Below are 19,256 nucleotides of genomic sequence, written 5' to 3' on the forward strand. Positions count from 1 at the left end.
TAGGGCTCGCGGCGCGCGCCCAGGCCGCCGCGGCGGAAGCAGGCCCGGCCGGCGCGGGGGTTACCTGCGATCTGCCCATGGTCGGGCCGGGGGTGCCGGGGCTCATCGCCGGGTGGCTCCTTTGTTGCGCGGCCGCCCAGGCCGGGCTGGCAGCGGCGTACTGGGCGCCCATGTCCTTGCCCAAGCCCATGCCCGCGGCCGCCTGCTGGCCGCCCGCCGCCGCCCCCGCCGCCGCCGCCGCCGCCTGGGACTGGGGCTGCGACGGCGGCGGCGGCGGCGGCGCGCTGGGGCTGCTGTAGTCGGGGTAGCTGCCGCCGTAGCTCCTCATCATGGGGCTGGGCGAGGTGAGCAGCTGGTTGAGGGTCGGGGTGGCCCCCGACGGGTGCTGGTTCTGCCCGGCGAAGCGCTGGAAGCCCCCCGCCGCCGCCGCCGCGCCGGCGGCCGCCTTGCTGAGGCTCGCGGCCCCGCCGCCCCCGGGGCCCATCATCATGCCGCCGCCCTGCTGCCGGGGGGAGCTCAGCACCCCGTACCCCGAGGACGAGCCCCCATAGCCGCCGCCGCCGCCGCCTCCTGCTGCTGCTGCTGCCGCCGCCGCCGCGGCCGCCGCCGCCACAGCTCCCGCTCCTGCTGCTGCTGCTGCTCCTCCTCCTCCTCCTCCTCCTCCTCCGCTGCCTCCTCCTCCTCCGCCGCCGCCGCCGCCGCCGCCGCCCGCGCTGGGCCGGCTGTAGCCCGGATAATGGTTGTACTGGCTGTTGGGGTACCCTTCGTGGGAGTTCTGCAGGGGGTCCATGCTGTTGGGGGCCCCGGCGGCGGCGGAGGCGGAGTGCATCATCCCCATCCCGGGGCTTTGTTGTCCGCCATGTTGATCAAAGCAAGGCCCAGCGCGGCCGCCGGGGCCGCCGCTAGCAGGGGCAGCGCTGCCATAGTAATTATTAAACTCCGAGACGGCCGCCGGGCCGCCGCCGCCACCGCCGCCGCCCCCGGGCACGGCGACCGGCGGCTGCTGCGCGCCCAGGGCGCCCAGGCCCGGGTGCTCGTACCGGCCGCCCGCCGGTTCCCCCATCTTGGGCGGCGCGTCGTCCTCGTCGCCCGGCTTGCTCAGCAGAGGCTGGCCCGGGGGGTCGGCCTGGCTGCCCGCGGCACTGTCCTTGGCGCCTCCATGTTGCGGCTGCTCCATGTCGGGACCGGGCTGAGCCGCGCCGCCGCCCGCGCCGCCGAGGCTGTTGTTGTTGGAAATGGGATGTTGCTGCTGCTGCTGCTGCTGCTGCTGCTGTTGCTGCTGCTGCTGCTGCTGCTGCTGGAACTGGTTTAGCTGCTGCTGTAGTGCGTGGTGGTGGTGGTGGAGGTGGTGGGCATGGTGGTGGTGGTGGTGGGCATGGTGGTGGTGGTGGTGCTGTGCGGCGGGGGCTTCGCCAACGGTTTTCAGTTTGTGGTTGGGGAGCAGCCCCGTCTCCATGGCCGAGCCCGGGCCCGCCGAGGAGGAAGAGGACGCCGCCGCGGAGGAGGAGGAGGAGGACAGCGCGGCGGCGCTTCCAGCCTCCTTGAGAGCCGCCTCGGAGCTGCTGCTCTTGGCGCTGTTGGCGCTGGCGGCGGCGGCCGGCGCGCTCGCGTTATGGGCCATGTTCAGTTCGTGACGGGGGTGCAGGGGGTGGTGGTGCACACTGTTCAGGCCGCCGCCGTCGCCGCCGCCCCCCAGCATGGGGCCCGGTGCCGCCGCCGCCGCCGCCGCGCCGCGCGCCCCCGCCTCCAGGTCCCGGGCCCCGGGCGCCGGCCGCGGCCCGGGGGGCGCCCGCCGCTCGCCGCTGCCCGTCCGCGCCCGCGCCCGCGCCGCCGCCGCCGCCGCCGCTGCTGCCCGCGCGGCCATGATCGCCGCGGCGTGGCCAGGCCGGGCGGGGGGCGGGGGGAGACAATAAAACCCACTTTTTAGGCGGCGGCCCCTCCTGTGCGCATCCACGCGCCCCGACGGGAAGCGAGCGCGCCCCCTCCCCCTCCGCAGGCCCCGCCGGAGCCGGATCGGGAGTCACGCCTTACGGTCTGGGCCCGTTCCCGCGGGGGCATTTCATGGTGAAAGTTTTGAGTTCAGGTTTAAATGCAACTTTTTTCCTCGCTCCCCCGGATCTGGGTAAATACACGCCTGCCCGAGCCTCCCGGGCCCAGCATGGCAGGAGAGGGAGCCGAGCGAGCCCGAGCAACTATTATCCACTTCTCTCCGATCGCTCGGGTGCACTCGCAAAACGCGGACTGGACTCGGCCCGGGCCCCGCCGCCCGCCGCCCGGCCCGGCGCAGGCTCGCGGGCCCCCGGCGGCCCCGGATCGGGGGCTCGGGCCGGCCCGGCGGGCGCCCGGAGCGCGGCGGCGGCGCGGGGCGCCGGGAGGCTGCGCTTTCCCCTCGTGCCTCCGTCTCCTTGCCAACCAGGCGCTCGCGTGTTTGTTTTCACGTCGAAAAGGAACGAGCCGAAGGTGGAAAACGAGTCTGACGAGCAGACAAAAGAGGGAGAAGGGCTGGGGAGCAAAGTTGTCGGTTGGCCTCGAAGGTTCCGAGGAGCCGCCGGAGAAGGAAAATATTCGGGCGATCTGGGCAGAAGGCGCTGCCTCGCCCAGGAGTTATGTAATTTTTTCAGCATGGGAGCCTCGCAGCCCTGATGGCGGGCCGTCAGCGCAATTCCCACAACTTCTTCAAACTGCAAAATTAGGGGAGACTTTGGGGGAAGGTCAGCCGCATTCAGGCAGCGCTGTGCCCTGTACACAGCAAGTACTCAATACATGCTTATGCTTGCACCTGCCCCAAAGATAACGTTGATATAACTTTTTAAGGGCGCCTGATATATGTGTGGAGGCTTATCAATGAAAAAAGAACATTCCCAGAGGAGCATACAATGCACTTGTCTGTCCTCTTTCTAAGGGGAAGTCCTCAAGTATGGAAGTGGTGTGTTATGCTTCAAACAACTTGCACATGGAAATTTAACTCTTGGTGCCATAATAGCGACAGCTAAGCTTTATCTCCTATCTTCATAAAGCCATATGACACCTTTCATCTATTTCAGAGGTTAATGCTCACAATTAACCCTCTTGATAGGAGTTCATAGCCAAGCAATGCGAAACAAAGCTAAAACAAATACATGTTATATTTAATAAACAGAAGCTCAATAATAATATACGTCAGTCACATCTGGTCCTAGAGCAGAAATCTTTCATACTTTGTTCTTTTAAAAATACTATCTGTTGTTTTATCACTCTATGATGTTTTAATTATTGTGGATTCATCGGCTAGGAACATTTTGAATATCTTTAGCGCAGGACTTCTTAACCTAAGCGATGGCTCCGTTTGTACTAGTGTGGACTCAGTTTTCATCCAGAGAAGGCCTTTGAAACCAGAGCTTTCACTAGCTGAAATAGAGGTCACTCTAGCTGAAATAATGTATATGATTTGGGTAGAATGTAGTTTTCTAAAATCATTTCATTCTTCAGCTTTTCGTAAAGGCTCTTTTAGTTCATTTCACCTGCTGTGGTTATTTTTGTTTGCTTGACCAAGTGCAGGTATGTTATGTGACTAAATAGAAAAGGGGAGATGGGAAAAACTGGGGAGTAATTGGGAGGGAGGGAAATCAGGTGCACACCCAAGGATCATCATAGAGTGTGGAAACAAAAAATGGCAGTTCTATAGAAACAACTGGAAAACTGGGGTTATAAGTCATGCGTAAGAGAATAACAGAACTGTAAGATGAATTCATGCCAAACCATTCATCAGTTTTTGCCAAAAGAATACTACATCTTTGTTAGTGTACCTTTTCAACATTTTCTCCTCGATTTTCTCCTTTTATATATTCAAACCCATGCTAATTATACACATCACACCACATAAGTTGAATTTTTAAAGTTTTTCATGTGCAAATATAAATATATGTCTGTTTTGTGTATGTGTATATATACATATATTTTAAAATCAATTACATATTTTTGCTTTTAGACATTTATAGTCAACCTAAATATATCCATACAATCATAAAAGTATATTTTTTTCAAACTGATAAAATATATCAAAGTCAGTTCATACAAGTGTAGCCATATTTGGTGGCTTCTTTTCACAACGAATCCTAAAAGGGAAAATGAGTCACCAAGTTCAACTCTGGGCCATTTCTTAAAAATATTTTTTCATATGGGTAAAGAATAAAACTAAAAGAAGAAAATAAGTATATAAGTTGAAGTCTCTTTTAATTCCATTTGCTTCAGCAAGTCAACTAGAAGATTGGAACTAAGAGGCTATGAATACAGGCCCTGAGCACAATGAAATCAGTCTGCTATAAAAGGCGACACATGCCAGTTTCTCCTCCCCAATGGCAGATGCCACACCCTAAAGCAGACAGAAGGCACCGCAGTCTGTAAGAAAAGCACAACACAAAGCCAGCAGGCCTGGGTCTTGTCTTTTAAACCACAGAAAATGCTCGAGTACCTCTTTTAAAGCATCTTGCTGAAGATAAGTAGTGGGCTCTTATTTATTCAGCTTGTACTTTTCAAACACACCTTCTCAAGAAAACAAAATAAAGGCCTCTTAGAGTTTGATTTGAAAATCCAGGACTTAATAAACAAAACGGCAATTGTCAGGGGTCTGTTAGAAAGTGACGACGTAGGTTCACATTTCACAAAAGCACAATTTGGACTACAGCTGATCATTTCTATTGTGTCACTCGCCTCCATTATCCTCTATGGCAATTCTACATTACTGTTTTTTGGATGAAATAAGGTACTAGGGATCACCATGTTCATTTTTCCTAATGAAGTCCTTATTTTTACACCTCTTGCCTAAATTTCAAACCATAATGACAACTTTAGGAAGTCACTCCAGCCACAAAGACGCCTCCGAGGTGAAGGCCCCAGTGGCCACGCTAGAGCCACAGCCGACCTCCCACCCACAGGTGGCCCCACGCCCTCGTGTTTAGCCAGAGGATTACCCATTATTTTGTTAAACATTCCTTTTTGGCTACAAAAGGAGTTTTGGTGGGGTTTTTTCACCATATGAAAAATTGATATTCAAATACTGCTCCTTTTGAATAAGTGTTAGGGCACTGAATAAAGGGCCCTTCAACTTGCCCACTTAAAGAGGGCCGAGCCAGATGGTAGTTGGAGAATGCCACAGTTCTGTTCTTTTTGCCTCATCGCGGCCCATCATACCATTTGCTTTCAGATTAGTCCCTTTTGACTGTTCTGGTTATTTATTCGATAACTGAAACTATCACGATTGACTACTCATCATATTTCTCAGTATTCTTCCCCTAATTTGGAAGCAATTTAGAATAAAGCCCTGTCAAGGTTTTACAAATAAGAACTATTAAAGAATAAGGCTTTGGATACTTGCTTTCCTTTTAGATTTATGAGAAATGCGATGAATGGCGCTAATGGGATTTCCCTACTGATCTTGGTCAGAGACTTTAAAAAGCACTAAACAATTGTCCTTTTCACTTCTCCGATTTAGACGTTAGCAATGAATAGCTGAGTAAAAGCAAGATATGGCATATAGCATTTGATTTGAAACAATTATGCAAATTAAGAGTGCCCCATAAGCTTAGGATGCAAAACAATTAGGTAGGATTTGAAAAAACTCTAGGCAAAAAATAATTGAAATATATTTGGGAACTCTGACCAACGGTAGCACATAATATTATACTTGCTAAGACTGTAATAGTGGGGATAATGAAACTGGATGGGGATAAACTACACTTTTCATTCAACAAATTTATCTAGAATCTACTTTGTGACCTGCCCTGAGAATTAAAAAGATAAATATTAGCTTCATCCTGTCCTCACTAGGGGAGATAAATAATTACCCTAAAACATACCCAGGGCTGCCCTGAAATATCACAGAGGATTTGGCCAGTAAAGAAACAAGCTCAGACTTCCCCAGCATCCCCTGCAGCTGTGCCTCACTGGCTCCCGCCAGCCAGGCACCTCGCCCCAATCCTCAGTCTGGCCCGGCTCACATGGGACACTGGGAGCCCACCAGTGTTGGAGCTAGATTTCGAGAACCCTAAGTCACATTGAACATTAGGCTACTACAATTTCTCTCCAAAGAGAAACATAGTAACACCAATTAAATGAATAAGGAAACATCTTATTACATTTTAGAACATTGTACTTTTTATCTTAGCTGGACTGTCCACACTTTGAATGATGTGTAGGAAGTGTTTTTATTAGAGCCTAGTTTAGAAGTTTTCTAGAACTTTTAGACAAATGTGTGTTCAATGGCATTTCTTTCATTCTATTCAAAGTATTATCCTCATTCATTTTGCCATCTTCAAAATCATCTATTGAGTACCTGCTAGTGTATTTCAATATTCTCTCCTTTGAAAAGAAGAATATATCATCTTATATAATCATTATGATTATATCATGTCATATCATCAGCTATATGGCTTCTACAAATGATAACCTGCTGCTTAGATAAACGCACTTTATAGATTACTCTAGTTCCTTATAAATAAACACTTGAGAAGTGAGCTTTTTTTTTCCCCCTGAGGAAGACTGGCCCTGAGCTAACATCCACGCCCATCTTCCTCTACTTTGTATGTGGGACACCTGCCACAGCATGGCTTGAGAGGCAGTGCATAGGTCCATGCCCGGGAACTGAACCAGTGAACCCCAGGCCACCAAGCAGAGCACAGGAATTTAACTGCTCTGCCATGGGACCGGCCCCAAGGGAAGTGAGCATTCTTTAGGTCATTTTATAATAATCAGGAATACAAAGGGAAGTCATTTGGAGAGCTAATTGCCTCAATATTCTAGAAAGATTTCAGTGACTGATCTGAGGAACTTTTGGATGTTTCTCATATGTAATTAATTGTTTCTAGCACACATAAACTTCTAAAATAAGGCTACTTTCAAGCACAATAAGTCCCAAACAAGAAGAACGCATGTGCATTACTGTGGCGCATTCGTGATTTTTATTTCCCCTTGCTTATATTCTATTGCATTGCCCCTAATTCATTAAGAGAATCAGTGGGCACCTGGAAGAGTACATGATTGACAGTCATCTGATTGTTCCAGTAAAGGCCAAAGGACTCGGTTATATGCTTGTCTTACACAAAATGACATCATAATTTCATTGAGAATGTGATTATAATGCATTCCTCTGAAAATGCCCAAGTTGTCAAGCATAAATAATTTTTTCCTCTCCCTAACTTAAAGGAAATTTCCACATTGTGACATGTTCCTATAGGACTTAAAATTCAGTGAGCTATGCCTGGCATCTTCTCTTTCAGATGCCTCCTCTCCAGCTGCACCTCCCTGTGCTGCTGGTGACTTGCTTTCTCAAGGACCATTCAGGTGAAAGGTTTCCTTCCTAAAGCATAAGCCACCAGGAGCAGCTGGGAAGGTAGCTTCTTGGCTCACACCCATTCATTCATTCATAAATAATTGCTGAGCGCCTGCTCCACAGTGGCCCTGTGCTAGGCTCTGCAACCATTGCACCCAGGAAAAAAGAAAAGAAAAGAAAAGAAAACAAGGAACTTACCCCATTGAGTGTACCTGCTAGACGTTAATCCAATGACCACACTGATAACTGGATAATTGCACGGAGATAACGTGCTCTTATGGAAAGATACAGAGTTCTATGAGGGGAATAAACCAAGAAGCCTGACGTAGGCTGGGACCTGAGGGAAGGCTTCCCCAAGGAAATGTGGTTTGGGCTGAAAACCGAAAAGTGAGGCGACATCAACCAGGGAAGGAAGAGAAAGGGCATCCCAAACAGCCGGAGCCCAGTGGAGCTGGAGAGCAGAGTCTGGCAGGTGTGCCCGGAGCTGCTGCGGAGATGGGGGCCACTATGCTGGACCCCACATCCCAATTCACTCAGGGCCTGCGTTCCGAGAGCAGTGTCAAGTAGCCTCAGCCCTTAAGCAGGGGCTGACATGATCAGATCTGGGTTGTCACAGAATCCTCTGGCTGCGGGCCTCGGAGGTGGAGCCAGAGCAGATGGGAGTTAGAATGGGGATCAGGTCCCAGGAGTTCAGGCTTGTGCCTCTTGGGCCTGGGAGGCCTTGACCACTTTCATTTATCAAGGCTCCCAGTATATTGTGATATTAAGAACTAATAAAAGAAGATCATAGAAATTGATTTATTTTAATGTTTACATTTTAAAAAACATTTGGCCTGAAAACTACAATACAAGTGTGCTTTTCAAAGAAAAACTCTGATTTATTTATTTTAATTAATTCATAGTGCCCTGCAGGCTGTGTGGTCCTTGTTGATAGATCATAAGTTGAAACACAAACAATACGATGAACATCTTTTCATCTAGTCATTGTATCTCTAGGACCAAATGTGTAACCTTACTTGGCAACAACACCAAAGTCTAAGTCTGAGTCTCTTTGTAAATGGCTCACCCACTTATCTGTCATGATGGAGCACAGTCCAAGTGAGAGATGAGAGATGAGAGAGTTGGATGGGGGCAAGAAGGACCACGGGGAGGGAGATAAGTGAACTGACTCCAGTGAGTCCACCACTTAAGAATGTGTGGATCGTTCACTGCTCAAGAGCTCCCAGTCAAGGACGTGAGTGGGGGCTGCAGTTCAGCCAGAGCCTTACTTTCCACTCATTGAGTCCTGGCACAGGACTGAGTCCGCTGGAGGATGAGATGTCTTCTACTTTGCACAAAGCACCATGCATGCTTGCAGTGGCCCTCCATGAGACAGACAGCGAGGAGATAACATAGAAGGGCTTGGAAATAGATTAGATATGGGAGTGAGGAAATGGAAGGATAAAGGCCTTACCTCCACTTCTTTTTCCACCCCACCCCTTCCTGGCCCAAACCAAGGTATGAAGCAGCTGGAATCTCCAATTTTTATCCCTGCCATCCTGTCTGCCCCACCCTATCCATCTATCCCATCCAGTATTCTCTACCTCGCTCTCCCCCACGCCTCCCTCCCCACCACTGCTCTGATAAGCCAACTCTGCTCATAGAAGAATCTTCTATCTAAAGACAGTTTAGAAGTTTTAAGAAGCTGAAGGCAACTCCTCAAATCCATACAGTGCAAATATTTTGTGGCCTGAGAGCCTTTCTCTTATCTAGGAATTTGTGACATTGAGATGATTCATGGAAAACTTTTTCAACCAAATGAACCAAGTGAATCAAGATACCCAACCCATGAGTTACAACCAGCCCCTCTTCCCAAGACCTCCTGTTCACACAGCACCAGAGTTCCATGCTTGTTGTCACTGATCTAAAGGACGCCTCTGTCCAGTGTGACTCCTTGTCCCCTGGAGTTACACAGTGAGGCTGCCCTGCTCCTCGGCCATTTGTCAGAGGCCAGAGCTATCATTTGCAGGCCCTGAAAGGGACATGAGAAGCAAGCAGAAGCCTAGGTTGGGAAATGCCCGGGCCTGGGCAGTATCCTTGTTTTGCATCATGACTTGGTTTTCTGCCACCTTTCCACAGGTGCAAAGCTTGGGGCAAGCCACCTCGCAGGTCTAGAGGAGGAAACAGAGAGACAAGCCCTGGGAGTGGATGCTCCCAGGAACCAGTGTTTAGAGCACCTAGAATGCCCTCCTGTCTTCTCACTTCCCTATTTAGGGATAGGGCGTAAGTGTTGGAAAGAGGAAACCTCAGGCAGAAATTAGTCACATTTAATCAATAAACTGAGGCCCTTCTAGGCTGCTCTGACTTTTATAACTATTATTGCTTAACATTTACAGTATTTATCCTGTGCCCAGCACTTTGCATACATATGGCAGAGATGCAAGTTGCCTAACCCAACATCTGTTCTCCTCACCTTTAGTATAGAAGCCCCAATTTCTAACTGAGCACAAGACCATCTGTAAAAAGAGTCTACATTTCCTGGATCCCTTTGGAGGGAGGTGTGCCCATGTGTTTGAGAGAAGCTGCAGTGCTGGCTCTGTCACTCTCCACTTCCGGACTAGGTTTATGAGAGAGAAAAATAAACTTCTGTTTACTTCTGTTTAAGCTACTGATTTTGGTTTTACTCTGCTTCATTTTGAAATTCTTTTTTTTTTCCTTTTTGTGGGGGGGAGGGATGGGAACAAAATATAAACCTGATATACTGCATTATGGTTTCTCATACAATTCTCACAACAACCTTTGAGAGTTCAGTAAACGTCTCAAGCCTTGATTTCCTCCTGTATACAACCCAGAAAATAATAGCTCCTACTTCACGGGGCTTCTGAGGATGAAATGAAGCAAGCCCTGCAAAGCTCTTAGCACAGTCCTGGGCACAAGGGAACTGTTTGATGCTATTCTTTATTGTATTAAGGACCTTTCATCTCTCTAGCTAGATTATCCATTCCTTAAGGACAAAGTCCCTATCTTCAATTTCTCTCATATCTTCCACAATGCTCAGAACAATCCTGGACCCACAGCGGGCTCTTTAGCATTTGTCGAGAGAACTTTGTGACAACACAAACGTACAAATAAAATTATTTACATGCATTTTCAAATTAATTGTTTCTTTCAATGCAGGGAACTGATGGAGCATAAGCAACAATAACTTTTTATGCGACTACTCATTTAAGATAAAGACAGGATTCTTAACTTCTTTTTTTATTTGCTTCAAAGGTGTAGGAAGTTTTTCTTAAAAGGTCAGGTCTACCTGTTATGCTAATAGAAGTTCTAAGCTGTGTTCAGAGGGTTGCTCCCCTCAGAAACTGTCTGGTTTCCCCTCTTCCACTCTAGGTAAGACTTCATCATTCTTGGCTAAAGGAGCATCATGCGACATGAGATTTGCAACTGGAGAGAGCATTGCCGAGTTGCTGTGACCATCTTTAATGCTCGAGCACAGCACAGTAAGTCTTGGTCTGTACCAGTGTAGTGTGGCACTTGTTTCTATACAACATGATAATTAGTGCTGATGCTATGAGATTGGTTTCCCACCGACCCCAACAGAAACAATGCAAATATTCACCTTTTTCTGAAGCATAGTAAAACTCCTGTGGTTTTTGAAAACCGACCAAGAACACATGTAGAAAAGCCTGTGGATTATTTCAAGGGAACTTATTTTTTTCAATCTCATTAACTTTTCACCATATGCTGTTTATTTTTTAGTTCCTGCATAGGCTGAAAAGTGAAAATAGACCAGGCCACTGTTTCATTTGGGGCACATCATCATGAGGATGACACACACAAACTCTGGGGAGATCAGAGAAAAACAAAGATGACTAAGGGGACTTTTAAAGATGACTTATGAGAAAAGATTTTTTAAAGCTCTATATGTGTTGCTTAACTAAGCAACCCAGGAGGCAAAGAGGAAAACTGCTCCCACCACGTGAAAAGAGTACTCCCTCTGGGGTCTTCCTGATCTGTGGGAGGAAGTCAGAGTCCCATCCCAGTTCCACATTTACGGGCTATACATGTTTTGGCAATTTACTTAACCTTTTTGTGTAGTAGGATGTATGTGAAACACTGAATATCTACTTTGCATGTTTTTTTGCGGTAAGAATTAAAGGAGAGAATATATGTAAACCATTTAACGTATTGCCTGGAATTAAATAGGTAAGTAGGTTGTGTGTGTGTGTGTGTATGTATGTGTGTGCACATGTATGCATTTTGTTTTCTAAATAGAATAGGTGTCTGTTGTGTGATTTCAGGAAAACCGGGTGTCTCCACTCAACCCTAAACATTTCTTCTGCTACCTAATTAAAATTTCTCCATTAGAGACTTATTGATTTAGTCCTTTCTTTAAAGGCTTTGAGCCCTGTCAAAATGCAAATATGTTTCTAATGAGTAATACTTTAAGCTCTAATCAGTCATTCACACCTTAGTATGAATGTATTTCCTATCTGTTCCTGAAGGCCTGCTTTGACACGGAAGAAGAGGAGAAGAGGAGGAGGAAATGAGGACGAGAGAGAAGGTGAGATGAAGCGGGAGTGAGTAGTACAGTGAATGGCGAGGCTGTGATGCCAGGGACAAATCCTGTTTACTGCACAACATCTCAGAAACAGCCCTACATATGAATGGGCTGAAAGTAGGAAAAGGAAAATATGTCTAAATACTGAAAAAGTTTTTCCTTCCATCCTAATAGTTCAGGCTTGTGCATCCTCAACCCATTTCCTAAAGGGTGGAATCCCAGGATTTGTCATTGCCAAGTTACAGCTGATCCTTGGTAGATCAAGCTAGGCACTGACCCAGGGGGAGGTAGGGAAAGGGGATGCAGTATGGGGGCGATTTTCCAGGCCAAAGTTCATTCCTTGATTCTGTGGCTAGATAAGACAGTGGGTGACGTGGGGCATTTTCACTTTGGAGGTGATAATGAAGAACCGTGAATAATCCTCACAACAAAATGCTGGTATTAAGGTCAGAGGGAAGGGAGAAGTAAAGGGGATTGCTGGCCCTGGGCCTCTAGAACCTCCCCCCACCCTGCTGTGTGGGGCCGCGTGGGTCCCCTTGGTTGCAATGACAAGGAAGGATGGGTGCACAGAAATGAGAATATGCCTCATCCGGTGGGTGCTATGGAGAAGACCAGGAAGGAAGAAAGAAACTGCAAGGGAAGGGGAAGGGGGAAGGATGGGAGAAGAATGACAAACTTTTGGAGACAACCAGACACATTGTTACTAGAAACCTCACTGGGTCTGGAAAAAACAGTGTTGCAAATTGCAATTTATCCTTTGATACATTTATCATTAACTAGACTAGACCTTCTTACTAATGTGAGATAATTCATGGAAGTCACAAAAATGTTAGGTTCAAGGTCAAAACTTTAGAATAACCTTTCTGCTGACCTTCCATGGGTAAATTCCCTGGACAGTTAGTCCACCTGCCTTTATTTTATATCTTCATCCCTGCCCTATTCTGATTTCTAACCTCACCTGGCCACTGGAAAAGTTTCATCTATGATTGCTAATGACGTTTTTCTCCTAGCAAAACCCACTTGTCTTTTCGTGGCTTTTCTCTGCTTCAATCTTTTGGAAATATATATTGAAATCTGAAGTGTGGTGTTTTGTGATTTTCATTCTACTCCTGCTTATTAAAGCCTGGATGGGAGGTCTATTTAGATCATCTAAGCGCCTCTAAGAGTCAAGTAGGAACAAAAAGACTCAGAGGTGAGGGCGGGATGGGAGTTTCATGGACATACAACAGTCTTTGACCTGAAAGAAGCACATGGTGGCAGACCCATCAACTTCCTTATCTGCAAAAGGAGACAAATGAACCAGCCTGCAGGTCCTCCAGTGGCTCTTTAAGTCTTAGAATTATTTTTCTCTTCCTCTGACTTCCCTGGGACCATTCTAGCTCGAGGCTTCTTCCATGCTTTCTCTTTTTCCTTCACCAACCTCGTTTCCTCATGGCCACCAGCGCCCCCATCCTGAGGGTGCTCCTCTTCCTTTTCTGTCAGGGCCCTGTGGCCAGCCAGCTCACCATAGTTTCCCTGGGGACAGCCCTGCCCTGGTCAAGGTAGCGTCCCCTCTGCCCTCATACACCAGTTCCTCTCTCTGTGCCTTTGTGTGCGTCATTCCCCCGAACGTCCAGCACGTCATTCCCCTGACTGTCCAGACGCTTCCTCCTGAGTCCGGTTCACTGCTCGCCCGCTTGGTGACATCATCCCTGGTGAATTCCATTTCTAATTCCTTGCCCCACCAGGCTCTCTCATACATCTCTGCCTGAACCTTTGCTGCTTTCTGTGCTCCTTCCCACTGGCTGGTTAAAAGCTACTATCTTCCAAAATTCAGCCCAGATATGACTTTCTTTGTGAAACCTTCCTGGCCACAGTTCCCACACACCCAATGGAATAGTCACCTCTGAGCTATGAAGCCAACCTGTAGACATCACCATTTTAGCCCTTATTATCTCGTGTTGTAAGTATTTGTGAATGTTTGTGTCTCCACCCCTAGACTGAGTGCTCCAGGAGGGCACCCCACATTTCTGTCTATCCAGAGCCTAACATAGGACCTGGTCCTCCACTGGTACTTGTTGAATGAATGTATGACCTCTGCAACCAGTCAGAGCAATAATGGGGCAACATCCCCTTCCCCCCGGGCATAGTACCAATGTGACTGATATATTTGAGCTCTTGTGACACTTCCTGAACAGCCCCCATGCTTGAGAATGCGTCCTTAGTAATCAATGCATTGTTCTAAGGAGACTGAGCAGAATCCTTCTCATGTCAGGATACGGGCAGTGATTTCAGAAGATGACCTGACAGAACCATATTAGAGCAAGACAAGTGCCAGCCACTCTGCTCATCTGAGGGCACTTCACGGTGGTTGGCGCAGGAATGAGAAAGACGACAAGGCAGTGCATCAACATTCTACTCTTGGAGCTAGAGAACATTCCACAGCATGACCTTCTCAGGATCCCTACTTAACAAACGGTCAATTTTGCCTTGGGACATTAGGAAAGAAAAGTTCTCCACCCCATGTAACAGGAGCCAAAGACCTAGAAACAGCTACAATGGATGCTTCAATGCTTTCCAGCTATGAGAGAAGATGTCTGGGAAAACATGAAGGAAATAAGATTTCTGTAGAGAGGAGCCCATATATAACTTTTAAGTAGCATGAAAAAAGACTTTTTGGCCACCCTATAGACTTATGATTTTTTTAAAAGATGCTATCAGTAAAATATGCCATTGGAAAATCTTTCTTAATATACTTCCAAAGAGCTCAAGATCATTAAAATTATTAGATACAGATACTCAATATTTCCTTTGTACCAAAAATAAAATAAAATTATTAACGTGATTGATCCACAATTAGGCTAATGATACCTGAGTTGTGATGTATTTTCTAGATACTTTAGTTTAACTTCTAATTTTTTTTTTCACTCCAGTGTAAGATTCTGGCTATTATATGACAGGCAATCTTGGCATTGTATTCTTGGCATTGTATTACTCTGTCAGAAGTTGATTTGCTTTCTTTGTTTTGAGAAGTTTTAAATTTAAGGGTTCTGGGGAAATAGATATAGTTAATATTCCCAGGAAAGCGTTCATTTGGCTTGTGGCGGCCTCCATATGAAAGTTTCACAGTGAAAGCGGCTGGAAGTTCAACAGCAGGAGCCTTGCAGGGTCGGGAACATTGTCTGCAGGGCAGAGAGGCAGGAGAGCCTACAGACCCAGGACTCTGCATTGTCATCTTTTCTAGTCATGAGCACTGAGAATGTCCTGTGTGTTCATAAAAACCCTTACGCCTTCTCCAGTGCTTTACTCAAAGCCATCTTTAATGATCTGAGTGCAAATGAAATAGAAAAAGATATATCTTTTATATCAACATTTTTATTGAAAATGAAATTTATTGAGGGGCCAACCTGGTGGTGTATGGTTAAGTTCATGTGTTGCATTTTGGTGGCCCGGGGTTCGCAGGTTCAGATCCCAGGCACGGACCTAGCACCACTCCTTAAGCCATGCTGTGGCGGCGTCCCACATAAAATAGAGGAAGGTTGGCACAGATATTAGCTCAGCAACAATCTTCCTCAAGCAAAAAGAGGAAGATTGACAACAGACGCTAGCTCAGGGCCAATCTTCCTCACAATAAATAAGTAAATAAATAAAATAAAAAATAAATAAAATTTATTGAAAATAACCTGAGCCACTCCTCTTTAGACCTCGGTCTCTCTGGCTGGGGCGTGTGTGTAACAACTCTCATCATTGTTCTTGTTCTTAGTCTGCTAACTGCACTTCATGCAAGTCTTTAAAAATTCCCTCCATCGCACCCTGCCTGTCATAGGTAATATTTGTGAGGTGGACGCCAGGGGATTGCTGGCGGTGAGAAAGTGGACAGGGAGATGTTCAGTCAAGGTCAAGAGATCAGCCTGGTGTTATGGGGACCCAGCACGGGCAGTGTGCAGAGGCTGGAGGAAGACCAGCACCCAGGACATCAGTCAGGATTTTAAATTCTTCATCTTTCTTACCTACACCAGTCAGTCTAATTCATCGTATCCAGAATGCTTCAGGTTCTGGAATACACAACTAAGCCTATAAAACTAAAGACAAAATGTTTGGGGCTATGGTATTTAAAGGAAAAAAGAAAAGAAGGAAGGAAGAAGGACCATTCCAAATACTGAAGTATTACTTAGTAGGGGCTTTTATAAAAGTATGCTTCATTTTTCATTAGACTTCAAAATTACAACCGTCTCACCAGCTTGGCAACAATCTAAAAGCTGGACAACATGCTCTGTTGGTGAGGCTATAGGGAAGCAGGCGTTCTCATATAATGCAAGTGTTAACCAAAAATGCAACAGCTCTTTTAGAAACATTTGGTAATAATGAAGAAAATTATCAACAAACTTACCCTCTGACCCAGCCACTGTGCGTCTGAGCATCTGTCTTATTGATACCTTGTAAAAGTACAAAAGGACATACATCCAGGGTCATGCCTTGTGACATTGTTTGTAACAGCAAAAGATAGAAACAACCCAAGTATTTTGGCAATAATAGAGACTTTGTTCAAAATAGCTATGGTACATCCATACAGTGGCGTACTATGCAGCCATAAAATAGAACACAGATTTCTATCTTGGTGTGGAGAAATCTACAAGATATATTGTCAAGAAAAAAACCCCCAAGGTGTACGTAGTATGCTATCATTTGTATAACAGGCAGAGAGAGTAAGAATATGTACACATATCTGTATTTGTAAGAAGAAATACTGAAAGGATAGCTGTCTGTAGGGAGTGGTTATCTACAGGAGTGGAGGAGAACGGAATGGAGAGGACAGCGGAAGCAAGACTTCCTGTGTAAACCTTTCTATATAGTTTTGACTTTTGAATCATAAATATACGTTCAAAAATAAATACAACTAAAGCTGAAAAAATTCCATTCATCTCCTCCAGCAAGTGTAGCTCCCTCTGGTTCAAGGACCGGTCATCAGCTAATTGGAGTGGGGTGGGTTTTGGTAGATTTTGAAAGCTATGGCCGGACACTTTAGACTGGATGCCCGTTCCCCTTTGCCGCTGGTCCTCCAGGTCTCTGCCGTGCCTTGTAGCTGAGACCGGTCTTCATTTTGGCCGCCAGTTTTGCTAACCACATCCCTGTCTTGTTTCCAGGGATTGGGTCTCAGCCATTGAATCCTTCCTGTTATGCTAGCCTTCTGAGTGGGGGGGCTCTGTTTGCCCCTACCACTATGGCAGTTTTGTCCTTCCACCCTCCCTTGGTACTGGAGTCTGGTCTCTCAACTCAGCAACGTGGCCTTGTACCCACTGACAATGGTATTTGATGCTGTGTGCCTGCCTGGGTCACAAATTTCGGGTTCCTCCTTCCTGAACACCCCCTGACGCCTACCTCTTACCAAAAGTACCAGAGAAACTGTAAAAACAGTGACAGCCAACAGTAAATGAGTACTTGCTGTGTGACAGGGCAAGGTGCAAAGAGCTCTACATGCATCATCTCATCTGATCTTCATGAAGGTCTTACAAGGTAGGAATATGGATAAGGATCCTAAAAGAGTGTGAAGAACCGTAACCGACTAAAACTCATGCCGCCAATAACTGGAGACTGTGGGGCGGAACACAGGTACGTCTGACTCTAAACTGGAGGAGTCTCCAGCTCGTCCACATTTCAGGGTAGTCTTATGGCCAGGGGCCATGCTCCCCAGATCCTAGGTGAAGCCTGAACTCCTGCTCCTCTCCCGATTTCCCAGGTGGAATTTGGGTTCTGTAGTTTCTGACCAACTCAACAGATGGGTCAAATCCAGGGTCAGACACTGCCAGGCTGTTCTGGTCTACTATAGTTAGCTCTTTTGTGCACACCCAAACCACAACATAGAAACCATTTCCTTACTTCTCCTGGCTTGGAACCATCAATAATTTGGAATGGGAAATGCTAGATTTATAAAGAAATACATTTGGTATAATTATATATACTTACATATATTAATATATAATATATAATATTTATATTTATTAGGCCTCATTTCTGTCCTTTCTTCCTTTCCCCATTTCTTATTTTCTTCCTCCTTTCTTTTTTCTTCCCTTCTACCAGAAAAACTAAAAAATTTCTTCTAAGGTCTTAGCAAAGCTATAACATCTAGGAAAGAGATGTATGTATGCTATTGAAAATCCGTTGTGAGAAACTGTCCTACACATTTTGTTATTCTGGCAATCTTTTGTTCTATACAAAATTTGTTTTTATAAAATGTATTGTAAAGGCTTTCTGAAGGAAGCATGGGCCATGAGGGAGATGTCCAGATAATATACTGGGTGGTGTTTGATGTGGCATTTGTGGAGAATATTTTCTATTTTCCTCCCTCTTTAGAGTTAAGTTTTTTAAAACTCTTGAATTAAAAAAAATTCAGTGCATACATCTTGGCAAATCACTTACAGAAAAGCATTATTTGGGCTGGCCCCATGGCCGAGTGGTTAAGTTCGCGCGCTCTGCTGCAGGCGGCCCAGTGTTTCGTTGGTTCGAATCCCGGGTACGGACATGGCACTGCCCATCAAACCACGCTGAGGCAGCGTCCCACATGCCACAACTAGAAGGATCCACAACGAAGAATATACAACTATGTAATGGGGGGCTTTGGGGAGAAAAAGGAAAAAATAAAATCTTAAAAAAAATAAGAAAAAGAAAAACATTATTTGAGCCTTGATAATTTAGAATTAATGATCGTTTGAAAAGGGACAGGGCTACAAGTAAAAGTATTCATTGAAAAAGTAATGGAGAATTTACAAATCTTTAGGCACAGATGCCCCCCAAACCCCAACAGTCTCCCTCAAACCCACGTACACACTCTCACACCCAAAGACATGTCCCACACCCCCAGATATACTCAGAAACAAATATACACAAATATTGGAAGACTGAAACCATAGACTTTCAAAAAGCTATCAGTCCAACAATCTCAAGGATATTTGAATCTAATAGTAAAAAATAAACGCAAGGATGAGGAGTAGAGATGGGAGGTGGGAAAGATTTTTCTATTTAGAAGCATCTATATTTGTTTATTTGTATTTATAAATATTTGCTTATTATAGAACATAGAAGTTTTCTGAATTTCCACCATTTGTTGTTCCATTTATTGCATTTACTTGAAGAAAGAAAAAAGCTTTAAAAATATTGAGGCTTTAGACTAACTTAGGTTCATTGTCCTAGTTTAGTCTGAATTAGTGACATTTCATTGTAATGTGTTCTAAAGCCAAACATAAAATAATTCTGGAACATCGTGTTACTTCTCCCCCTGCTTAACATAGATAGGTGAGAGTAAAATAATTTCTGAACTATATGGTAATCTGATACCTTAATCTAGTTTTCATTAAAATTTCTGTTCAAAATTGAAATCATTTTGTAATATTTCCAAGTAAGAAAAGTATTACATATTCAGAAAGTCTGTATATT

The 19,256-nt window shown here is 46.0% G+C and overlaps 1 protein-coding gene and 1 long non-coding RNA gene across 24 annotated transcripts in view; one reads left to right on the forward strand and one right to left on the reverse strand.

Annotated features, from left to right (window-relative positions):
- ARID1B (AT-rich interaction domain 1B) overlaps positions 1 to 2,176 on the reverse strand; it is a 413,107-nt gene extending 410,931 nt beyond the window's left edge. For 6 of the 23 annotated variants that reach the window (XM_070256320.1, XM_070256327.1, XM_023633159.2 and 3 more), the window contains exon 1: positions 65 to 1,941. In XM_070256320.1, the coding sequence (XP_070112421.1) occupies positions 65 to 1,864 (1,800 nt within the window). In that variant the 5' untranslated portion in view covers positions 1,865 to 1,941. Of the gene's footprint in view, positions 1 to 64; positions 1,959 to 2,031 lie in introns of those variants that run through there. The other 17 variants (XM_070256326.1, XM_070256324.1, XM_070256322.1 and 14 more) reach the window with 9 other exon arrangements.
- On the forward strand, positions 231 to 14,693 carry LOC111771431 (uncharacterized). Its single transcript, XR_002805284.2, has 4 exons — positions 231 to 344; positions 10,676 to 10,785; positions 11,791 to 11,849; positions 14,101 to 14,693. It is a non-coding gene; the product is annotated as an uncharacterized lncRNA (long non-coding RNA).
- Positions 14,694 to 19,256: the final 4,563 nt, after the last annotated feature.

Source organism: Equus caballus, chromosome 31 (genome assembly GCF_041296265.1).
Source record: "Equus caballus isolate H_3958 breed thoroughbred chromosome 31, TB-T2T, whole genome shotgun sequence".
In the NCBI taxonomy this organism is placed as follows: domain Eukaryota; kingdom Metazoa; phylum Chordata; class Mammalia; order Perissodactyla; family Equidae; genus Equus; species Equus caballus.